Here is a 22,696-nt window from a genome sequence, read left to right as displayed (position 1 = left end):
TGGTCTCCTCGCTCAGTGGGGCCCCCTGCCACCTTCTCACAGCCATCCTGCCAGTCAGGCCTGCTACGCCTCCTTGCCTGGCACGCTGAGTCCATTACCAAGTGCAGTCAACCGCACCCCTTGCATCTCTCTGGAGTCCGTCGACTTCCCACCATCCTCTCTCACCTGGACCAGCCCTTGCTGTGCTCTCTTCAAACCTTCTCTGTAATTCTGTAAGTATTTCAAAAATACTTATCTGACACGCCACCCTCCTGTTCAAAACTTGCACGGGCTCCTCACGACTCCGTTTGGTGAAAGCCAAGTCCTTGCCGCAGCTGCAGCCTCAGCTCTCAGCCCTGGGCCGTCGGTAGTCTTCACCCACCTTCTCAGAGGTCCCGGGACGAAGCTGCCCTCCCTCCATCTCAGCGTCTCTCCCTGCAAGGCTGCCAAGCCCTGCCGGTGGCCTCCTGTTCTTCCTTCTGATCTCAGCTGAAACACGGCTTCTTCCAGGAAGCCCCCCGCCCCCCACGCTCCCACGTTACACCTCTCTTTTATAGTCCTCAGTCTGTCGTCGTCTGTGTGCCTGTCTGCCCAACCGTGAACTTCACAGTCTTATTCTGCTCACCACTGAACCCAGTCCTAGCACACAGCAGGTACTCTAATATTTGCTGTTGAATGAATAGTCTAGCTTTAGAAAGGTCCGTCTGGCAGCCAGCGTGCAGAGGATGGCCCGGAGGCCAGGGGGCTGTTGCCCGGGGCCAGGACAGAGGTAATGGTGGGTGGACCCGCGGTGGGGCTGAGCCACAGACACCAGGACACTCCAGAGTCAGAACGCCCTGGATTTCAGGTCCTGCTGGCTGGGAGAGGGAGGGTCAGAGCCCAAACTGGACACAGAGAACCCCTCGCCTGCTCATGTCCGTGACGCTCCACCTGCAGGGGTTCTATCCTGACACTGCCCCTGGACAACCTGAGTGAGGGACAGAAGGTCCCATGGCAGGCCCACATTCCCCATCTGTGCCCTCCCCCACCGGAAGGCACCTGGATCTCCCCTCTCCCCTGCAAGGTCCAGCAAGGCACAAGGCTTGGCACGTGCCAGGGGTGGGGATGGGGCAAAGCTGTCACATCCTGGGTGAAACATGAGAACCACCAGAAGCTCAGCGCCTCCTCCTTCCCACACCCTCCCGAGGCGCAGCATGTATCTTGTCTCCTGCCAGGGGGACCCCACCCAGCTCCCAGGCCCACCATGGCTTCGTCTCACTCTCGGACAGGGGCCCAACTAGAACCCCAACCCCATCTGGTCAGGCCCGGGCCACCCCCATCCTTGGCTCCAACCCTCCCTGTACTGAAGACTTGAACAACACAGCAGAAGAGGCAGCCGGAACCCCCGGGCAGCATCCTGTGCACAGGGCCCCCGAGCCAGGCCTGGGCAGCAGCTGGACGGTGGCACAGGGCGGGCGGTGAGCGTCCCCCCACGGGCAGACACAGGACACTCGCTCGTGCAGCTGACACAAAGCGGCGGCTACATCTCCCGGCCATGCTCCCCACCCGGCCCCACTCACAGAGACAGGGGGATGGACGAGATGGCATGGGGGGGCGGGCGGGCGGGACAGGCAGGCCCGGCAGAGGGAGCGCCGAGGCAGGACGGCGGTGTCCTCATGGAGTGGTTTATTACAATTCCGTCTCACAAGGCAGGTGGGCGGGTGGCAGCGGCACATGAAGTCCAAGCCCCTGACAGACGTCTGCCTCGGGCGCATGCAAACAGTGCAACATGGTCAAGCGCAAACACGGGCGACCGAGGCGACACGGGACACGAAACACGGAATGGGGGACGAGGCTGGGGCGATGGGTCCCCCCAACCCTCACGGGCAGGACAGGAAAAATAAGATTCGTACTTCTTGTAAAATGCCCATTTGCTGGGTACTTTCTTTCTCCTTATCTTGAAAAATAATAAAAAATAACACACGGAAAAAAATCTCAAAAAAGGGAAGGGATAAAACTCTAAGAAGGCGAGTGATGGGAGGCCGGGGAAGCCCGGCCTGGTGGGCACTGCCTCCCGCCCTCCAGCCCCTACGGCCCCTCGGCGGGCTCCCCAAGCCCAGTGCGAGGGTCTGTGAGAAGGGGCCAGAGGGGCGCGGGCCGGGACAGAGGGACAGGCCCGCCAGCCCGCTGGGGCTCAGTTCAGGGTCGGTCCCAGCAAGCAGGGGCACCAGGTCCACGATCTTCCAGGTTCAGTCCCCACAGGCCCATGACCTGGGCAGAGGCCGGCGGTCACAGGCGCAGCTCGTGGGTTTTGATGCGCTCGAGCTGCTCGCGAAGCTGCAGGAAGGAGGGCCGCGTGGCGGCATCCAGGTGCCAGCAGTTCTTCATGACCTCGTAGACTGCGGGCGGGCAGCCGTCAGGGGCGTCCATCTTGTAGCCCTTCTCCACCCGAGGGACGACGTCCTTCAAGGGCTGGGGGCAGGGGTGGTGGGACTCAGTGCAGGGCCTGGCCCCAGATGTGGCCCGGAAGCTCCCCAGGGCAGGCCTGAGGCTTCCAGGCCCCAGACCCCTGCCAACACCGCCATGCTCCAAGCCCCAGCCCCAGCCCCAGCCCGCCCCTGGTGGCCACACTCACAATTCTCGGATAAGGCACTCGCCCGAAGGAGTAGATCTCCCAGAGAAGGATTCCGAAACTCCACACATCAGACTTGGTGGAGAATTTCTGTCACATGGGTGGGAGAAGCAGCGTCAGATCCTGGGAACCTGGGGGTGGGGACTGACCCGGGACCCCTGCCCACCACGGCTCAGGCCCTTGGGGGAGGCCAGCCCCACCTTCTCTCTCAGGGCCTCAGGGGCGGTCCACTTGACCGGCAGTTTGCCTGTGTCCTGGGTGCTGGAAGCCTCCTTGGTGAGGCCGAAGTCGCTGACCTTGGCTACGTTGTCCTCAGATACCAGCACGTTGCGGGCAGCCAGGTCCCGGTGCACAAAGTTGTTGCCCTCTAGGTATTCCATGGCCTCGCAGACGTCTCTAGGGGCAGACCAGCCACATGTCCCTTTGGACTGAGGCTCCCGCAGCGGGGCAGGGAACCCCTCAAACCCCACCCAGCCCTGGGGCTGCTTCACTCACAGTGAAAACTTGAGGAGACAGTCTCCGCCCAGCACTGACCGACCCCGAGACCGCAGATAGTCCACCAGGCTCCCCTGGGGGGCAGGACAGACAGACCGACCAGGCCAGAGGTCAGACTTGCCCTGCAGCCCCTAGAACAGTGGGCTGGGGGGTGGGTAAACGGCCACCCGAGGGAGGTGAGAGGACAGGGAAGGAGCAGGGAGGGGCGGGACGTGGCCACTGCACACTGCTCAGAATCACTCGTGCATTACTGCTTCTCGCTCCCACAGTCTGAGGTAGACTTTGTTACCGTCTCCATTTCACAGACATGAAACTCAGGCTGGGAGAGCTGATGTGGCCCATCCAAGGTCATGGTGGATAAATGGTGAACCAGGATAAGAGCCCAGCCCTTGGTGACCTCAAAGCTCAGCTGGGACGGGGGACAGTGGGATCAGGGGCCCAAGGGTACAGTGGGGGTCTGGGCCAGCTGGAAGGCCGCAGCCCGTGTTCAGCTCAGCACGGGGCCAACCCTGGGCGACACCCACCTTGGCCATGTACTCAGTGACGATGTAGAGCCCGCCCTTCTCCTCCACGATCACACCCAGGAGCTGCACCAGGTTGCTGTGCCGAAGTTGCCTGAGACGGGACGGTGGCGGTCACAGCCTGCCAAGCCTCCTCCCCAGCCTCCTGCCCAGGGCAGCCTCCCACCCACCCCTGCCCCAACTCACGTCATGACCGACGCTTCAGCCAGGAAGGCCTGGGCGGTGGCGTCATTCTTAATGCACTTGACGGCGACTTTGTTCCCTCGGTAATCGCCCAGCATCACGTCTGGGGGGAAGAGAGGTGGGCGCTGTTCCCTGGACTCCCCACTGCCCTTGGCACCCCCTGGGGTGTCCGGCCCGTCCGCTCACCTCCAAACTCCCCCTTCCCGATGGTCTGCAGCAACTTCAGTTCCTTCATGTTCAGTGCCCAGCCACCTACGGGGGACAGCGAGAGGCGTGGAGGTCGGGCTGGGGTCACCACTGGGATGGCGAGGTGGGCTGCTCTGTCAGGTGTGTGGGCTTCCTAGGAGGTCTCCAGACCCTCCAGGATGGGGGCGGTGCCAGGAGGCTGGGTAGGAGGTCGGTGGGCAAAGGTGTGGGGTGGGGCGCACTCACTGCGGTAGAATTCATCCTGGGCCGCCACGGTGCCCTCCATGACCTTTGGTTTGATGAGGCGAGTACAGAGTCCATCTGCGTCTGAGGTGTAGTGCTGCGGGTGGGGGCAGGGCACTCAGAGCCAGCCCCCACGGTGCCCCAGCGCCATCGGCTCACATGCACTGCCCCGGTCTGACCACAGGAGGGCAGCAGAGGCTGGTCCCGCCGGCCAGGAGCCCCTTTGAGTAGCGAGGGCTCCCCATCTCTGGCAGGGCAGGGGTTAGGGAACACTCTTGACACTTCCCATGTCTTGACATTTCTCATGTCACCCCACATCCAGCTGCCGCACACTCAGTTGTCGCTACCACTTTGGGAGTCACCAGTATCCTAATGCAGAGGGCAACCCATGGCTCAGTCCTGACACCAATCTCTTGCCAGATGTGCCCAAGACCCCCACACTCCCCTGCCACAGGCTAAGCCAGGCCAGCAGGGGAAGATGAGAGCACGGTGACATCTGGGAGGCCACCTGGGGCTACCAAATGCCAGGTAAGGCCTGGCCGGGGCTGGCAGAGATGGCCTTGGAAGCTGCAGGGACATGCAGGTGTGTCCATGTGGGTGCGGGAGCCCGGGAGGCCCCGGCGATGCAGGTGCACGGCTCATGTTTACCTGCACACATCTGGGCGTGAGGGTCTGTGACCGGTTGGAGGAAAGCTAGTTCTGGGGTCAGACAGACCCAGATTCTAATCCCGGCACCTCCACTTTATAGCTGTGTGACCTCAGGCAGGTCCCTTAACTGCTCTGAACCTTTGTTTCCTGGTCTACAAAATGGCGATAATGCTACCTCCTTGTGGTGGCACTGTGGGGTCAGAGGTCAACCCTGGCATTCAACAGGTACTCTATCGAGGTATGAAGAAACGAGGGCTCACAGAGGTTGCACAACACGCCCCCGGTGGGGTCGGGACTGTGTGAGCGTTGGGGGTGAGGCCATCCGCCAGGCGCCCTCCCGGCTCACCTCCACCAGCTGCATGAGGTTCTCGAAGTACACCTCCTCGTCGATGCTGAGCTTGCTGGAGTGGTACATGATGCGGTAGTGCTCCACCTTGCCGTCGCAGCTCACGCACAGCGTGTAGTCCCCGGGGTAGTTGGTGCTCTCCCGCACCAGGAACAGGCCCGTCTCTGGTGGGTACAGAAGCCGCTCGGCCTGCTCCCGTGTGATCTTGCCATGGAACCAGCTGGGGGGTGGCCGGGCCAGAGGTCATGGTGGCCCAAGGGTACAGACCCACGTGCCTCCTGCCAGCCTCCCCCATGCATCTGCGAGGCTCCCCTTTCTGAAGGTGCTCCCTCTGTTCGGCACCTTCCCACGGTTCCCAGTGGCTTGGTCAGGCATCCGGGGCCTCCGCTCCTGTTCCCCGTCCCTCCTGTCTTCTGTCTCCCTCCCCTGTCCTCTTCCTTCCAGGAGGAAGGACCGCGCCCTGCCCTGTTCAGGAAGCCCTCACCTACGCTGCAGCCCCTTACTCTGGCCTCCCTACTTTCCTCTGATGCTGTCCCAGGGAGGACAGGGCCTCCTCCCCTCTTCTCCCCGACCCTCTGCATGGTACTCACGGCATGAGGCTGAGTTTGGTACCCGCCTTCACGCCCTCCCGCTTCTGCACGTAGTTGGCTGGGATGATGCCTTCACGGCCCACCTTGTTCTTGGCTTTGTACCAGTTGGGGTCCTAGGGAGAGGGCAGCCCAGACGCACCCTCAGACCTGGTCTCCCCTGCAGGGGGGCCTAGCCCCAGAGGCAAGCCCCAGACGTGGGAGGGTGGGGTGGGCATATAAGGTCCCCAACTTACCTTGGTGACGGCCACAATGGTGAGCACATCTCCTTTGCAGAAGGGCAGGTCCTGCTCGGCGGTGCCGTGGAAGTTGTACTTGGCAATACATTCTGTACCGGATGGCCAGGCGGCCTGCAGGGCAGAGGACAGGTGGGTGGGTGCAGCCTGGGCCTCTTCTACCCACCTGCCTGCACTCCGGTGAGGTCACAGCCTCTTAGCAGGCCTCTGTGAGCCTGGGTGAGGCCCCCCTCCCTGAGAACTCTAGGTGCCTTGCAGCTGAGACTCCCCCACTGACCCCCCAGACCTGTGTCTGACAGCGTGCGCGGGAATCTTTCTCTATTCGAAGCCCGGGCTGGGACAGAGGGTTGGGGGAAAGGGGAGTGGGCTGACCCAAGCCCCACATGCTCTCCTCTGCTAAGCACCCCCTGGGGGTGGTGGGGTGCCCATGTGCCTCAGACCCCCACCCCACTGTACCTGTATTGCCGACATCTTCTCAGGAGCTCTGGCGTCCCCGTGTCACAGGAAAGCCGACCTGTCACTTGGTACCATTAGAGCTGTGGGAGGAGGGTGCAGATTGAGGAGGGGTGTGAGGAGATGCTCCCCCATCACCGAGATCTAGCTCCTTCCCTGAGGAGTGTGAACAGGCACCAAGCACATTCTGAGCTGGCTGGGACTTGAGGCAAGGGCTGTTCTCTCTAGTCCTGGCAGGCTCAGAGCACTGGGTAGAGGAAGAGGAGCATAAGGACGGAGGACCCCCGGGGACAGAGGGGGCCACCATCCCTGAGCCCACAGGGAGCCTTCCAGGCCCAACAGCATGACTAAGAGAAGCTAGAGAAGCACAGGGGCTCGGGGTCAGCGGCCCTGCAGCCACCTCCCGGCAGCCCTGTCAGCCCCAGGATGCTAGCGACCTGGTCTGCCAGGAGAGGGCCCGGGGCAGCTCCGAAGGTGCTAGCGACCCGGGAAGGTCACTCTTGCTCTGCGGGCCCTCAGGCCCTTCACCTGCCAAACCTTGTCCAGGCAGCATCTCTAAATACACACTGATCCCAATCCTGGGTCCACACGCAAGGGAACGCAGAGCACGTGTCCACCAAGACAGGCACAGAGGGCTAAGAGCAGCACGATTTGTAACAAACCTCAACCTGGGAACTGCCCAGAAGCCCATCGAGAGGTAAATGGATACACTGTGGTGTTTTCGCAAAACGGAATACTATGCAGCAGCAAACACGGATGAACCAGATAAACCGCAGCTGTGAAATAACCCCCGACGAATTTCTAAACCTGGCATTAACTAAGCAGCCAGACACAGAAAAGCACATACTGTGTGATTCCATTTGTATCAAGTCCAAAATCTGGCCAAACCAATCCAATCAGGATGGCGGCCCGTGGGGTGGGCGGGGCTGGAGGGGCACAGGGGGACCTCTGGGCGTTGGTTATATCAATATGAACCGTCTGAGCCCCATCATGGAGCGGGTTCCTTCTGTGCCAATTCACTGAGCTATACCCTGGTGAGTGGCAACCTTTTTGTGTACAGTTGACCCTTGAATAACATGAGTGTAAAGTGCGCAGGCCCATTTACATGTGGATTTTTTTTTTACAATAAAAGGTACATCAAATGTGCCTGTTTCCCCTTCCACTTCCTCCACCTCTACCACCCGAGACAGCAAGACCAGCCCCCTCCTCTACCTCCTCTCCTTCAGCCCACTCAGTGTAAAGACAAGAAGGAAGACCTTCATGAGGATCCACTTCCACCTAATAAATAGTAAATATATTTTCTCTTACACTTTTTTTCTTTTTTTTCAGACACAGTCTCACTCTGCTGCCTGGGCTAGAGTGCAGTGGCATCATCATAGCTCACTACAACTCAAACTCCCGGGCTCAAGCGATCCTCCTGCCTGAGCCTCCCCAGTAGCTGGGACTACAGGAGCCCACCACCATGCCCAGCTAATTTTTCTATTTTTAGTAGAGAAGGGGTCTCGCTCTTGCTCACGATAGTCTCCTGACCTCAAGCAACTCTCCTGCCTTGGCCTCCCAAAGTGCTAGGATTACAGGCGTGAGCCACCATGTCCAGACTCTTTTTTAGAGACAGGGTCTCGCTCTGTTGCCTGAGCTGGAGTGCAGTGGTGCAATCGTAGCTCACGGCAGCCTCCAACACCCAGGCTCAAGCAAGCCTCCTGGCTCAGCTTTCTGAGTAGCTAGGATGACAGGTGTACGCCACCACGCCTGGCTAATTTTTACACTTTTTGTAGAAATGGGGTCTTGCTATATTGTCCAGCCTGGTCTCAAATTCCTGGCCTCAAGTGATTCTCCTATCTTGGCCTCCCAAAGTGCTAAGATTACAGGCATGAGCCACCACACCTAGCCTTATGATTTTCTTTCTTTCCTTTTTTTTTTTTTGAGACAGAATCTGGCTCTGTCACCCTGTGTAGAGTACGGTGGCATCATAATAGCTCACTGCAACTTCAAACTCCTGGGCTCAAACGATCCTCCTGCCTCAGCCTCCCAAGTAACTGGGACTACAGGCACGAGCTGCCATACCCGGCTAATTTTTTTCTATTTTTCGTAGAGGCGGGGTCTTGCTCTTGCTCAGGCTGGTCTCAAACTTCTGAGCTCAAGCGATCCACTCACTTTGGCCTTCCAGAGTGCTAGGATTACAGGTGTGAGCCATCATGCCTAGTCGTTATGATTTCCTTATTAACATTTTCTTTCCTCTAGCTTACTTTACTGTAAGAATACAGTATACAACACATATAACATACAAAGTATGTGTTGATCAACTGTTTATGCTATTGATAAGGCTTCCGGCCAACAGATTATTAGTGGTTAAGTTTTGGGGATTCAAAAGTTATATGTGGTTTTTTGACTGCATAGGGGGTTGTGTCCCTAACCACTGCATTGTTCAAGGGTCAACTATATATTGATCTCAATAAATGTGACTCCCCAAAAAAGCTGTCCCAGCCAAACCCATGACCCAAGGGCAGCAACACAACCTTGTCTACACACACACTGGAGCCCCAGCCCAGAGGCCCCCTCGACCTGTCTCAGGAAGCAGAGGGTTACTGTTCGTTTCCTACAGATAGGGAAACTGAGGCCTCAACAGGGTCAGTGGCTTCTCCATGGTCACAGTATGTTAGAAGAGAAGCTCCTCTATGAGCCTCATGGCCAGGCTCATGACAGGATGGATGTCTGGGGGCCAGGCTGATGGTCACACACGACGCTGCCTCCCCCAGGCCAGGCGGTGGGAGAAGATGTTTTCTGTGCAGGTGCTGGGGGTGTGAAGTGAGCAAGGCCTGCAGAGCTCGGGCAGCCCCTGAGCAGAGAGTGCTGGGCTGAGCCCTGAACACCGGAGCGCTCAGGAAGGCAGCGGGTGGGCCAGAGAAGGCCCCGCAACTTGGCGTGGCAGCCTGAACAGAGGTGTCGGGGGAGGAGACAGGCACAGCGTGAGAAACGCGAGGGAGGGTGGGAGGCAGACTCTGCCCTGCTGGGGCTCCAGAGCCCACCCTGAGCACCCTTGCTCAGGGGATGGCTGCAAGTGGGCCTGGCAGGAGCTCGGCCAGGCAGCACGGGGCTTCCAGTGCCAACCTGAGGAACCAGGGTTTGATTCTGGGGCCGGGGCTCCAGCATAGGAGCATGTGATCTCAGAGAGCGGAAGGAGCTGGGGAAGGGAGGCCGGGGAAAACCGCCACCGCCACCACCACTTCCAGGCCTCACACGTGGTTCTACAGCTACCCAGACCTGGCCTTAAAACCTGGCTCTGCTGAGTGTTCAACGTGGGCTGTGACTCGACCCTTCTGAACCTCCCATTCCTCACCCCAAAAGGCAGGACAGGGGTTCCCTACAAGCAGGCCATGGAGGGAGTGGCATGAAACCCTGAACTTGGAAGTGTCTAGTGTGCCCCCTCCCTTCCTGTCCCCAGAGGCCAGCCCATCAACCCTTACTGTCTAGGCAGGGACACTGAGGCCCAAGGAGGATGAGCCTGGAAACCTCCCCCTCAGCATCCATGCGCCTGAGCCACCATGACTGGGGGAACCATCCCGGGCCCCCATGAACTACACGCCACGGCGGGGGGCCGAGAGCTCTCGTTATGCCTATTTTATAGAAGCAGAAACCAAGGCTCCCGTGGTGGAACGACTTGCCTGACGTCACACAGCCAGTGAGGGGTGACAGCCCAGAGCTTAAACTGGGGTCCCACTGTGGGTGGCTGGGCCCCCAACCTCCAGGCCCCTCTGAGCAGAGCCCTGCTAGCTCCCCACATCCCCGCGCCTCCCCCTCCTTCCCGACTCGCTGCCACCACAGGAGGGCGCGGCGGCTGCGGCACTGTTAGTCACCCTTCCAGCTGTCAGTTTGCAAACACTCCCCTCCTGGCTGCAGCTGCCGCCTCCCCACTGCCGAGATGATAATAATAAAAATAATACCAGGCCCTGTTTTCTGGGCACTCGTTCCATGCCAGGCCCTGTCCTTGGCACATTATGGCTCATCGAACCCTCTAACAACTCTGAGAGACAGAGGGGCTATCGTTATCCCCATTTTGCAGACAAGCACCCCGAATGAGGCCCAGAGGGAAAAGGTGGCCTCGCCTGGGGTCACACCTCCAATGAGCATCCTGTCCTGCTCAGGTGTCAGGCTCCTGGGCTGCTCAGCCAGTCCTCCCCAACCCCTGGTGCCTCCTGGCTTATGTGCCCCACACTGTGCCCAGGAATTGCTACAGGGCTGGGACCACACCAGCCCAGCAGAGTGACAAAGAGAGAAAGAGGAGGGAGGGGAGAGAAGCAGCCATGAGGGGCACAGACGGCAGGGCTCAGAAGGGACAGGACCAGGAGAGGTCAGAGTGGGCTGCCTCGACGAGGAGCCAGCCTTTGATGGCCTCAGAGGATCCGGAAAGGGGAGAGAGGAGCTAAACTCATCACCTTCACTCTACTGGCTGTGACTTTGGGCCCCAGCTCCCTGACTTGTGCAATGGATTGGTGATAACTCTCAGCTCTGAGGCCTGCCCTGAGGACTGGAGTTGCAGCTCTCAGCACCAGGAACGCTGCCCACAGACACCCTGCAAGCTGGAGCTGTTGACCTCTTGGACAGCTCCTCCCTGGTGAGGTCACAAGCCCACGATGGCTCAGCAGCCTCCCAGCCAGTACCTAGACTGGAAGGGGCTACTGCAAACTTGGGCCTCCACGATGCAGCCTGAGCCAGGCAGAGGGGTCCTTCCCGGGCTACCCAGGCTACTCTATGGAGGCATTGCAGGAACACTGTCCTGGATGCCAGGGGCTCTGAGTCCCGTCTGTGGCTCTGCCACCAACTTGCTTTGTGACCTTGGGAAAGTACCTTAACCTTTCTGGGATTTGCTGACTTCAGCACGTCAGCCAGACCTGCTCCACCTGCTGTTCCCAGGACACCTGTGCCTTGCCCACCTCCCTGCCTTGCCATGACTCCCCTGCTCTCTCCCCCTTCTCTACCCAAGGAACTTCCACTCAGTCTGGGGGGTGCAGCTGAGGAATCACTTCTGTTGCACACATGCCCTAAAACACTACAGCAAAACAGTCCCTGCAGTACTGCACGTGGTAACAGGAGATGGAGAGATAGCCTTTATGTCCATTAGTGGGGGACTCGGTAAATGAATCACCAGATGTCCCTAGAAGGGAGCAGCACAGCATGAAAACGTAACATTCCGCTATGATGGGTCTGGAACAGATCTTTAGGTGCCGATATGAAATAGCACCTATGCTAGAGTAAGTAAAATGGCAAAATACCTGCTCAAGTCAGAGAAGGAAAAGTTGTTGGGGGAACAGTGCAGAGACACCACTTCTGAGTATCATCCCCCAGGTTAATCAGAAAGAGGAAAGAGGCTGGGTGCGGTGGCTCACGCCTGTAATCCTAGCACCCTTGGAGGCCGAGGTGGGAGGATTGCTTGAGCTCAGGAGTTCCAGACCAGCCTGAGCAAAAGTAAGACCTACTGTCTACTAAAAATAGAAAAATTAGCTGGGTGTGGTGGCATGCGCCTGTAGTCCCAGCTACTTGGGAGGCTGAGGCAGGAGGATGGCTTGAGCCAAGGAATTTGAGGTTGCTGTGAGCTATGATGACACCATTGCAATCTAGCTGGGGCAACAGAATGAGACTCTGTCTCAAAAAAAAAAAAAAAAGAGGAAAGAGCACCTGAACCACAGGGAGATTGGGTGGACACCTCCTCAGCCAAGTGACCAAATTAAGCCTTACCAACAGGCAGACCTAAGTGCCTCCTGCTATAATGTACTGAGGAGGACACAGCGTCACCTGTGTGGTATTCCTGCCAGAGCTGTTTAACCTGACTCCAATCAGGAAGAAGCAATCAGATAAACCCAAAACAATTGGCACAGATTCTTAATGTCACTGTCATAAAACCCAGTGATAAAAACCATTTGAAACAACTGAAGAAATGAAAATAGCAAGTAATATTATGGAATTAGTCAATTTTCTTAAGGGTGATCGTGGTACTAAGATTATTTAAGGGACACATGCTAACATTCTTAGGAGTGAAAAGATATGATGCTTACAACTATCACTCAGACTAGCAAAAAAAATACATGCACACGTTTTGTGTAGATAAAAGACGAAGTAAAGTAAACGTGGCAAAATGTTAAGAACTGGTAAATCTGGGTGGAAGATGTATGAATATTCATTATACTATTATTACAACTTTTCGGTAGGTTTGAAATACTCAAAATAAAAGGCTGTGAAAAAAGCCAGGTGTAGATCATCTATGGTATACTACAAGTTGTGTTTTTTTTTTTGAGACAGAGTCTCACTTTGTTGCCTGGGCTAGAGTGCCATGGTGTCAGCCTCGCTCACAGCAACCTCACACTCCTGGGCTCAAGCCATCCTCCTGCCTCAGCCTCCCAAGTAGCTGGGACTACAGGCCTGGGCCACCACACTGGCCTAATTTTTTCTATTTTTAGTTGTCTGGCTAATTTTTTCTGTGTTTTTTTTTTTTTTTTTTTTTTAGTAGAGTTGGGGGTCTCGCTCTTGCTCAGACCGATTTCAAACTCCTGACCTTGAGCTATCCTCCTGCCGTGGTACAAGTTGTGTTTCTAAAGAAGACATACAGTACATTCCCTAAACTCAAACATACCTAGATTATCTTTGGAGCAACAGAGGAAACTGATAACAGAGGTTGCCTCTGGGATGGGAAGGGATCCAGTTCAATGGAAACTTACTTTTTACTGTATATTTGCTGTTTTGTCCTTTTGGACTTTTTTTTTAACCACATGCATCTATTACCTTCCCCTTAAAAATGAAATTGAAAATAAGTAACTTTTTGTAAACCACCTTTGCCAGGAGCCTTTCTTGGGTCCCCAGCTGTGCTGGCTGGCCCCACCCTGGCCCGACCGCGTCTCACACATCCCTGTGCTCCACTGAGAATCGTGCTGGTTGTGTGGCCTGTGGCTTAGGGTGGACTGGGAGCTCTGCAGGGGGAGAGCTGGGGGCTGACGCATATTGTGTCCCCAGCATAGGCTGGGACCACAGGGGCCGTTCAGTAAGAGTGCTGAACGAATGAATGAATGAATGCACAAAAGGGGAAGCCAGGCTAGCTGTGCCACACTGAGGTCCCATAACTAACAAGACTATATTTAAGCCCAAAGGGACAGCAGCTGTCACTTTACCCTCACAGGGCTGGGGGACAGGGGCTTGGGATATGACTGGGCCAGTGCTTCATTCTGACTTCCTGCCCCAAGCCCTGCTCCCAGCAGCCCTTGTGCTGGGGTCCTAGGAACAGGCTGGGCATTGTGCCCAAGCACTGAGGTCAGTGGCTGCAGCCTAAGGCAGGCCTTTCTTGGGAGCCCAGGCTGGTAAGGAGGGGCGATGAAGGGGAATCGGGAGCCCAGAAACTCCCAGGCTGCCGTTTTCCTGCCCCGGAGACAGCTGTAGACCTCCAAAAGCCAGGCAGGTGCTAAGGGCCAGGCCAGGTCAAGGGGCTCCTCGCCCTGCCCCCTTCACCAAAACTCTTCTGCCTAATGGGGCGTGGGAGCCTTCAGTAACTGTTTACACCCAGCTAAAAATACCCACTGAAAAGGGAAGTGCACAAGAGACCTGGGGGAACTTGGGGCCATGGCCCCCAGAGACTGGTCCTGCTACAGGACCCAGCTGGACCCTCTGGCAGCAGCCACTGGAAGCAACAGGCAACAGCCAGGTCCACCCTGCCTTCGCATTCTTTGAGCCAGTGTTTCAGGAGCCTTTGTGTGTGCCCAGAGCCGTGCTTGGAGGGCCAGGGTGGGCATGAGGATAGGGCCTAGAAGGTCCTGCCCTTGGGGACCCCTAAGATCTCCATTCATCAGCCTCTCCTCTGTGCCTAGCCCAGGGCCAGGTGCTGGGGACCCCAACAAAACGCAGACCTGGCTCCTGTCCTTCTGGCTACTGGCTGGGCAGTCATGGCCTGGTGTGCTCAGTACCTTAAGAGATTGAGATGGGGCCACCTGGGAAGGCTTTCAGGCAGAACGAGCAAGGGAACCAGAGCGGGAAGGATTTCGGGGGGGTGGGGAGGGTGGGGGCAGGGGGAACACCTGGGAGGAGGGTGTGCTGGAGCAGGCCAGGATTACGAGTCCAAACTGTGGCACAGAGGGAGTTAATTAAGGCTGAAGAAGGCTGAGGGAGGCTCTGAGCCCAGCCTCCAGGTCACAGTACAGATGCAGGCGGAATTAAGTTTCAGACTGGGGCACACCCCCTCCAAAAGGGCAGGGCACCTAAGGAGGGCGGGCACGCACCCGCAGTTGGGCTGGCTTGGCAGCAATAAAACCAGCCCCACCCTTGGCTTTGCAGAGGGCACCCAGGCTGACGGTGCTGTGACACCCCGGCCACGCACCAGGCTGGAGGGCTCCCACTGACCCTGGGGCCCGGCAGGTGGGCCCTCAGCACCCCACTGCACCGACGTCTCAGGAGAGGCAGCAGAATTGAGCACCAGACCCTTGGAGAGGCTTCAGCCTCCCTAGGGGCCAGGAAGGATTAGAAGAATGCCTGGCTCTTGTGCATGCCGCCCTACCCCACCCCGGGCTCCTTTCAGCCGTCAGCACCCCCGACCTAGGGGGAGGGCTGGGTTTAATGGCTGAAAAATGTTAAAAGCTAAATTCTAGCAACTCACTGAGCCTGCCCCCATGGCTCAGCGGGACCAGAGATCCTGTCCGGCGGTTTGGGAGAAGTGGGGGCTGGGGCTAGAGCAGGCTAACGGCCTCCTCCCGGGCACTGGGGCACTGCTGCAGCTTGAGGCGGCCTCTCCTGGCCCAGAAAGGTTTCTAATTACCGCTCAGGAGCCTAATTACCTACATGAGCAGGGCACTGGGGACTCGGGGCTCCCCAGGGCCCTAACCCAGGCCTCTGCTCCCCCAGCCCCCTCAGCACAGGCCGAGGTCTTTGCATCTTCATTTGCCTACATTTACATATGGCCTCTCAGCACTAACCTCTAACAACCTCTTGAAAGTCATGAAGTGTCCTTGTCCCTTACCCCCAAGTCTCCCAGCCACATTACAGGTGCGGAGATGGAGGGCTGAGGGCCATGAGCTGTCTAGAACTTTGACCTCCAATTTCTGGTCTCCCCATTTCAGAACCGGGACCCGCGGAACACACAGCTCAGAGGGTAAAGCGAGGGGGCCAACACTAAGGACAGACAGGCTTGCTCCCCACGTGGGGAGAAGGGGGCGTTATCCACACACTCCCCCATCGGGATGGGCTCTTAAAAAAAAGGAAAGCACAGGAATTAGAGCCTGCTGACGAACAGGGTCTGGGGCCCGGCAGCATTAGTTATTTAATCCTCAAAACACCCCACAGGGCAAGTACTGCTGATGTCTGACAGAGGAGGAAACAAGCTCTGAGCGGTTCGCTCAGCTTCCAACAGGGCAGAATGGGGACTTGAGCTCAAAGATTTGTCTGAACCTGGTTCAGGAGACCTTTCTTCCAACCCTTCCTTGGGCAGACAGATGACCCCCTGAAAAGGGACAGACAGGGGGCACTGAGGGGAGGTCTGCCCAGAGCTTGGCTCTTCTGCTCTGGGAAGCAGAGGTACATCTGTGCCCATTTCTCACTCGTCTGCATACCCTGGCCTCACACAGAGAGGCCAAGAGCTTGTCCAGGGCCACACAGCAACTAGCTAGCAGGCCCCAGAGAGGGTAGAAGCTCCAAAGGACCTCACTCTCAACATGCCTTTCCTTCGAATGCTGCTTGATTTTCCCAGGTCCCTCCCCTCCAGGAAGCCCTCCAGAATGCTCCAGCCCACACAGATCCCCAGCTTCTGTGCTCCCAGCAGCCCTGTCAGGAAGTTGGAACCACAGGCCCCCCCTAAGTCTCCTCCGCTGGCCAGCAGGGGAGCTCTCAGGGTTTGTTCTTCATCCTCCCCTCCTGTCTCCCTGCAGCACAGGCAGCAGAGGCTGCAGATGCACCAGGCTGAGCAGGGACCAGGTGCCGGCTGATCAGGGCTGAGAAGCAGCAGCCAGCGTGGACAGGGGTCAGAAGACACCAGGTTTTCACCCGCCCACAAGGCTTCCAACAGGCCAAGCAGCCTCTCTTCTGCTTGTTCCTTCGACTCTGGGCCCAGACCACGGAAGGGGAGGCGGAGGGAAGCTGCGGTCGGAGGGTGTGTGCAGCTAGTGTGTGATGAGAAGCTGCCCTCATCACAGCGCCTCAAAACCAGGAAGAGAAACTGAGCAGGCAGAAAGGGCGGGCTGAGCTGCAGGGGGCCCTCCAGTCTCTGGGGGCCTGCTAAGCGGAGCTCCCAGATAGCTGCTAGATAAACCACTTCTCCCTTTTGGGCCTCAGTTTCCCCAGGAGAAAAATGGATTCTCTATCAGGTCCTGCCAGTCTGCCCTGATCAGTGTAGTTTATAACTAATGAGCACCGTGGGCCGCATCAGGCCTGTTAAAAGAGCACCTCTCAATTGGTGGAGCACTCCTGATACAGGGGAGCAGGGGCTCAGCCACATGAAACCAGTCTCTCCCTGCTCGCTTCTCCCCTCAGCCACGCAGGGAGCACTAGCTCTTCCTTCCCCAGCTCTTTATTTTTAGGTCTGAATTTGACTTTAATCATTACTTAGCGGATTCTATTTCCAGCCCTTGGATGAAGGGACCCAGAGGGAGGGAGGAAGGGAGGAAAGGAGGCAGTGCTCCCTGCCATGCGTGGGGGGTGGCCTGCTCCTCCACCCATCTTGTCCCCAACTAAGGGTGGGGGGAACTGAGAAACACCCAAAGTGCTCGCTGAGCCAGGCCAGCATCTTGGGGAGGACTCCACCCTGTGACCTCATCCCAGCCAAGCTGTGGGACAGGAGGGCAGTTGTAATGCCTACTTCCCCTGCACCAAGACCAGGGAGGGACAGACTCCACGAGGCAAAAGTCTGAGGTCACATGCCTGTGGGACCTCTATATTGAACGGACCACCTGGGGGGAGGACCCCCTGCCTAGGTTGGTCTTGGGCCACACTAGGGTCATCTGGGGCTATGGTCTCTTAGGCCCAGGGAGTGCCCAGCTGAGACTGGTTTCCTCCTACTGCCTGCGGGGTGGCTCCAGGAGGGTATTCCCAGTTACTCTGGTCTGCACAGATGCGTAACAAGAGCAAGCAAGGTGTGCCACAGCAGTACACACTCAGGTTAGGCCTGTGGAACGCCTGCCGAGGAGGACAATGTTAACACACAAGAGTTTCCCAGTGACTCTGTGGAGCATTTATGTTCCTTTCTAACTCCCAGCTGAGAGGGAGGCTCTAAGGCTCTAGAATCCCCCTCCCCCAGCTTTCTTCCCTTCCTTGGCTACTGGGAAAGTATGGCTTGCATGGCTGTCCCTAGGATGCCTGGGTTCCCTGCCCAAGGCTCAGGCTAAGGAGGCCTCTATTTCCACTGGGGAAATGCTGGGCTGGGCTGGCCTAGACTACGCTGGGAGGCAGGAGGCAGCTGGGCTCTCAGAGAAGAGGCCTTGTCTACTTAGCTCTGATGCTGGGAGACCGGAAGAGGAATGGGTGGGGTCAGGACAGCAACCAGCAGCCCATATTCCCAGGGCCAGCCCCACGCCCTGGGCCAACCAATCACACGGCGATAGGGAGAAGGGACAGCACAGAGGCTGGGCAGGGCACTGGCCATAGTAGCCCAGAACCTCAGGGACAGAGGGTTTCAGAGGGGCTCCCTCGGCAGGGATCCTCTCTTTGCTGGGTAAGTGGTCAGGTGACCTCGGCCCATGGCTCAGAAGTCTTCCTCATATGTTGAGAATGCCCGCAGTGGGAATTCCTTCAACAGTGCCAACCCCTACTTATAAAGGGTAAGCAGAGGAGAAGGGTTGTGCCAGGCACTTTCTAGTTCCTTGGTGGGTTAGTTCACGCTGTTTTCACACCTTCCTCTGAAGGAAATCACCATCCCCATTATTTATACAAAGGAGGCTCAGAAGGTCAGTGACTTGTCCAGGGTCCCTCCACCCTTGGCCTAAGTGGCATGGCTGAGCCTGGAACTTGTATCAGTCAGGTGCCAAGTTACCTGCTCTATGCAATACCCCAGCTGCTCTTGGGGCCCGTAGTAATAACCACAACTGCAGAGGGGAGACGACGACACGCGCAGGGAAAGGGTACAGGTTAGGTGCCGTGGCAGCGCCGCTTGGAATATTCTGTAGCTTTCTAGAGGCGAAGTTACCTAGACTGTGGAGCACCATGAGCAAATGCCCACGGACACAGTATTCAATGAAAAACGGTGTCATGGCAGGCACACTCACACGCTAACAGCCAGGAAGGAAAAACAAATCAGGAAAAGACTGGCAGGGAACTCCAAAATGCTAACACAGTTGCTGCTTAGCAAAGAAATAGTGGGTGATTTTTGTTTCATTTTCTAAATTTTCTAGAGTGCTGTTTTGTTACTTTCTAAATCAAGAAAATTAGTACGTACACAGTTTCCTTACAATGAGCTCAGATTCGCTTTCCTGGGGCTGACCTGCTCACCAGCTCTAGCCCAGATGTCTGGGACATTTCTGCCATATGGGAAAGGATGGCCTTTCCCATATGGGACAGTCCCTCAGACACGCGGAATCTCTCTCTACCTTCTCTTTCCCAAATGCAACACCTCTGTTCTTTGGGGACTATATGTCGAGGCTTCAAAATCCCTCAAATGATGGAGCCCAGGACTGACCCAAGCAGTGCTGCCCCTCTTGAGGGCAGCTACGTCACACTGTGGATCGGGGGCCTCAGCCCCTGGCTATACTTGTTTGGGGAAAGCTGAATTCTGTCCCCTTTCCAACCCTTGCCATGGGCCATTGGCCTCTTCGGGTCTGGTGTTCTTGCAGTGGTGAAGGGGAACATTTTCCGGTCTTTCCTTGCCCCTGACCCAGTTCAGAGAGAACACCCACTTCTGAGAGGGAGGATGGCACCAAACTCACCAAATAAAAAAAACCACCCCTGCACACGTGCTAGCCAGAAGCCAGACTCCTTTCTACAAAGGCCCTGGGTCCCTGCGTGCACCCTCACAGCTCACACTTGGTAAAAAAGCACCCAACTGTGCCAGGCCCCAGCCCCAGCCCCTTAGACTAGAAAGGAAGTTAGGGCTGGGTGTGGGGCTATGTGAGGGGAGGCTCACAGGCCCAGGACACCTGGGTCCTCTTCACTGTGCATGTCAGGTCAACCAGAAAAAAACCCTAAATCCAGGATGGGGCCCGAGCAGAATGAAACCGCCAGCAGCTCCAAGAGGGCCCAGACAGGGCTCAGCATCCTCCAGGGAACTGCCTGCTCTCCTGGGAGGAGACTACCCTCCCAGTCTCACCCCTGCTGCCTTTGCCCTGTTCCTGCTGTGGCCACACCCATAGGGCACTAGGAGCCTGAAATAGGCCCCTTGGGTGTCCCCCTCTGACACCCCTCCCATGCCAAGGCTGTAGGGTGCTGCCAGTGGAGACAGGGCTACCACCTTGCCCATCCTGATCCCACTCATATTCTGAACTGGGCTGCTCCCGTGCCAGCTGGGCCACAGGTGCAGGGAGGGCTGGGTTAGGACTGACCATCAGGCTGTTTCAACTCAGTGCCAGGGGCCAGGACCAGGACTTCCTGCCACACCACACAGTTGCCCCTGTGCCACACAGTCGCCACATCCCCTGCTAGTGGGCCCAGCCTTAGACACCAAAGGGAAATCTCATGGGCAATGCCGATGCTGCCTGAGGGCCAGAGATGGGGCCGGAAGCCCTTTCCCTCCCTCCAGCCCTCTGCAGGGGTGCACGTGCTCACCCCACAATGTCCCTCCCGGGCCAGGCTGGGGGCCTGCATCCCTGCTGGGTGAAGGCACCTGCCTAGTTTTCCTCCACTCACAGCAGTCCAGCTCTGCAGAGCTGGGGATGAAAGGACGGACAGCTGGCCTAACTCTACCAGAGGCCCAGTGTAGTGACTTCTCGCTTTGAGCCTCAGTTCCCTAGTCCACAAAATAGGCGGGGAAGTGAACCCCTAGTTAAGCTCCAAAGATCTGGTGGCCGGACACACCCCTTCCTGACACCTGGCCTGGGCCCTGAGGAGCCTGGGAGAATGGGCTGACCAGCGTGCTAGGAGGTGGGGGCATGGTGCTAATCCCCAGTGTCACCTTCACCCAGGTTCAAAGCCCGGCCCAGTTACCCACCCAAGGGTCAGAGGTCCCTTGGCTTAGGTTTGCTCTTCCAGGAGGGCTAGGGTGACAGGCTCAGGCCCAGGACCTGGGCTTTTAGCAGGGCTCAAGTGAGGCGGCTGGGCCCTGGGTTTGCCTGCAGCCAGCGGAGCCTCGGTGGGGGAAAGAGGGAGGGGTCAGAACCAAGCAGGCCAGGGCATCTGCAGGGAGGCCCTGGGCAGGGAAGGGCAAATTCCCACGAGTCCAGCCCACTCTCCAGGGCCCTAGCCCATGCTGATCCTCTTTCTCCAACCACCCCCTACTCCATGCTCCTTGCAGGGTGGACTCGGGATAACCTGAGTACCTCCCTCGTGCGCTCCCTCCCAGTCAGGTCTGACAGTGGCTCCTGGGAGAATTCGAACTTGAGAAGGAAGGGGTAAATGAGGTGGGGGATGGGAGTGGACGCGACAGCGGCGGCAACGGAGGCTGGACGTGCGACCTCCACCCTCTCCCCTACAGGAGACACTCGGACGCCCACCTCCTCCGAGGCTGCCAGGCACTCACCTCTCTTGGGGCGCTGCGGTCCGGGCCACCTCGCCGCAGGCGGCATCAGCGGCCTGCGGGACGGTCCATGCGGCCAGGGGGGAGGGGAGGGGCGCAGGGGTCCCCAGGGGGTGCGGTACAAAGAGGTATGGGTGCGGAAAGAGGGGAGGAGGGCCGGCCAGACAGAGGCAGGGGGATGGCCGCGCGGCCCGGGTCGGGGAGGGAAGAAAGGCGGGGGAAGGGGGGCGGGAGGGAGTCGGGGGGAGGAAACAATGTAGCCGGCGCGGCCCCGGCAGAGTTCCGCTTCCGAACGGCCGCCACCAAGGTTCGATTTTGGAACGTCGCGCCGGCTGCCAGGGGCCGCCCCGGACGCTCGATCCGGGGCTGCGGGGCTCCCCGCGCTCCACGCCCCAGAGGCTCCGGCGGCCAAGGCTGGCTGGGGCGGGAGGGACGGCTGGCCGGGCACTGCCCCGACAGCGGCGCGGCCGGACGGTCGCCCCGCTCGGACCCCGCCCCGGCAGGACCCCGGGGCAGGGTGCGGGGTGGGGCGGCAGCGGGAGCGCGGCGGCGGGCTCGGCGTCGCAGCCAACCTCGGCTCGCCCGGGGCTCCGCGGGGAGGAAGCTCGCAGGCCTGGCGAGAGGAAGCGCGGCCCGGATCCTCCGCCCGCGGCAGCGCGCCTGCGCGAGGGGGCCTGCCCGGCGCGCGGCGGGGCGTGGGCCGGCGGGGCGCGCCCCCTGCTGGGCGCCGGGGGCACCGCGGGGGGTGTGTCCGCGCCCACGCCCTGCCCCCACCTGCCCGCCCGCGTCCCGGGCTCCGAAGGGCCCTCCCGGAGGGCGACCCGCCGCCCTGGAGCTCCTGCCCGGCCTTCTCGGGCCGCAGCTGCCCCGCTGTAGGAGCGACGGAGGCCGGGACCGGGCCCCTCTCCTCAGCTCTGTGTGTGGAGAGTGGGCCTCACTCACAGCAATAAGCATCCATCCATTCATTCATTCACAGGCATTTCCCGGTACTGACAACGAGACAGACCCTGCTCTGGGGTCCACGAGCAAGACCACTTAATTACTGTAAAGGAGTTCTCAGTCTGGTAGGGGTAGATTGACAGGCCAGCAGATAGTCGCAGAGGAACAACTGATAGTAGTGCAGAGGTGGTGCACGAGGTCTACAAGGAGCAGAAAGGAAGAGAGGGCTAACGGGGAGACTTCACAGGGTTGGGACCCAGGCAGAGGGGACAGCACGCACAAAGGGAGGGAGTCTGGGAGGCTTGGTGGCTTCTGGGATCTATAAATAGCTCAGCGGGCTGCAGCTGGCAGTGTGGGTGGGGGAGAGTGATGGAAGATGGGTTCCTGCAAGCCCGGGGGCAAGAGAGGCCCAAAGAGCCCCAAGGGTCTTTCTTGAAGTTTATTTTCTTCCTAGAGACAACAAGGAAGTTGTCAGCTCTGTGACCTTGGGCAAGTTACTTAACTTCTCTGTGCTTTAGTTTCCCCATTTGGCAAAATGGGGAATATAATAGCACCAACTTCTTAAGGTTTTGTGGGGAGGAAATGAGTTAATACGTTTAAAGTGCTTAGTGTGCAGTGGCTGGCATGTGGTGAGCCCTCAGTTAAGCAC

At 58.2% G+C, this 22,696-nt stretch overlaps 1 protein-coding gene across 1 annotated transcript; it reads right to left on the bottom strand.

The window, feature by feature from the left end:
• Window positions 1–1,622: 1,622 nt before the first annotated feature.
• CSK (C-terminal Src kinase) lies at window positions 1,623–21,766 on the bottom strand. The gene is made up of 13 exons (XM_045532135.1): window positions 21,112–21,766; window positions 6,492–6,571; window positions 6,036–6,149; window positions 5,803–5,915; window positions 5,213–5,432; window positions 4,222–4,315; window positions 3,976–4,041; window positions 3,793–3,892; window positions 3,610–3,700; window positions 3,086–3,159; window positions 2,791–2,986; window positions 2,594–2,680; window positions 1,623–2,430 (listed from the first exon to the last, which is right to left on the bottom strand). Exons 2-13 carry the CDS (start codon window positions 6,504–6,506, stop codon window positions 2,248–2,250), a joined length of 1,353 nt encoding a protein of 450 aa, XP_045388091.1. The 5' UTR covers window positions 6,507–6,571; window positions 21,112–21,766; the 3' UTR covers window positions 1,623–2,247.
• Between the last annotated feature and the right edge of the window lie 930 nt (window positions 21,767–22,696).

This window comes from Lemur catta, chromosome 1 (genome assembly GCF_020740605.2).
Source record: "Lemur catta isolate mLemCat1 chromosome 1, mLemCat1.pri, whole genome shotgun sequence".
NCBI lineage: Eukaryota > Metazoa > Chordata > Mammalia > Primates > Lemuridae > Lemur > Lemur catta.
Note: the sequence above shows the minus strand (reverse complement) of the source record. Positions and strands in the feature narration are given on the sequence as shown.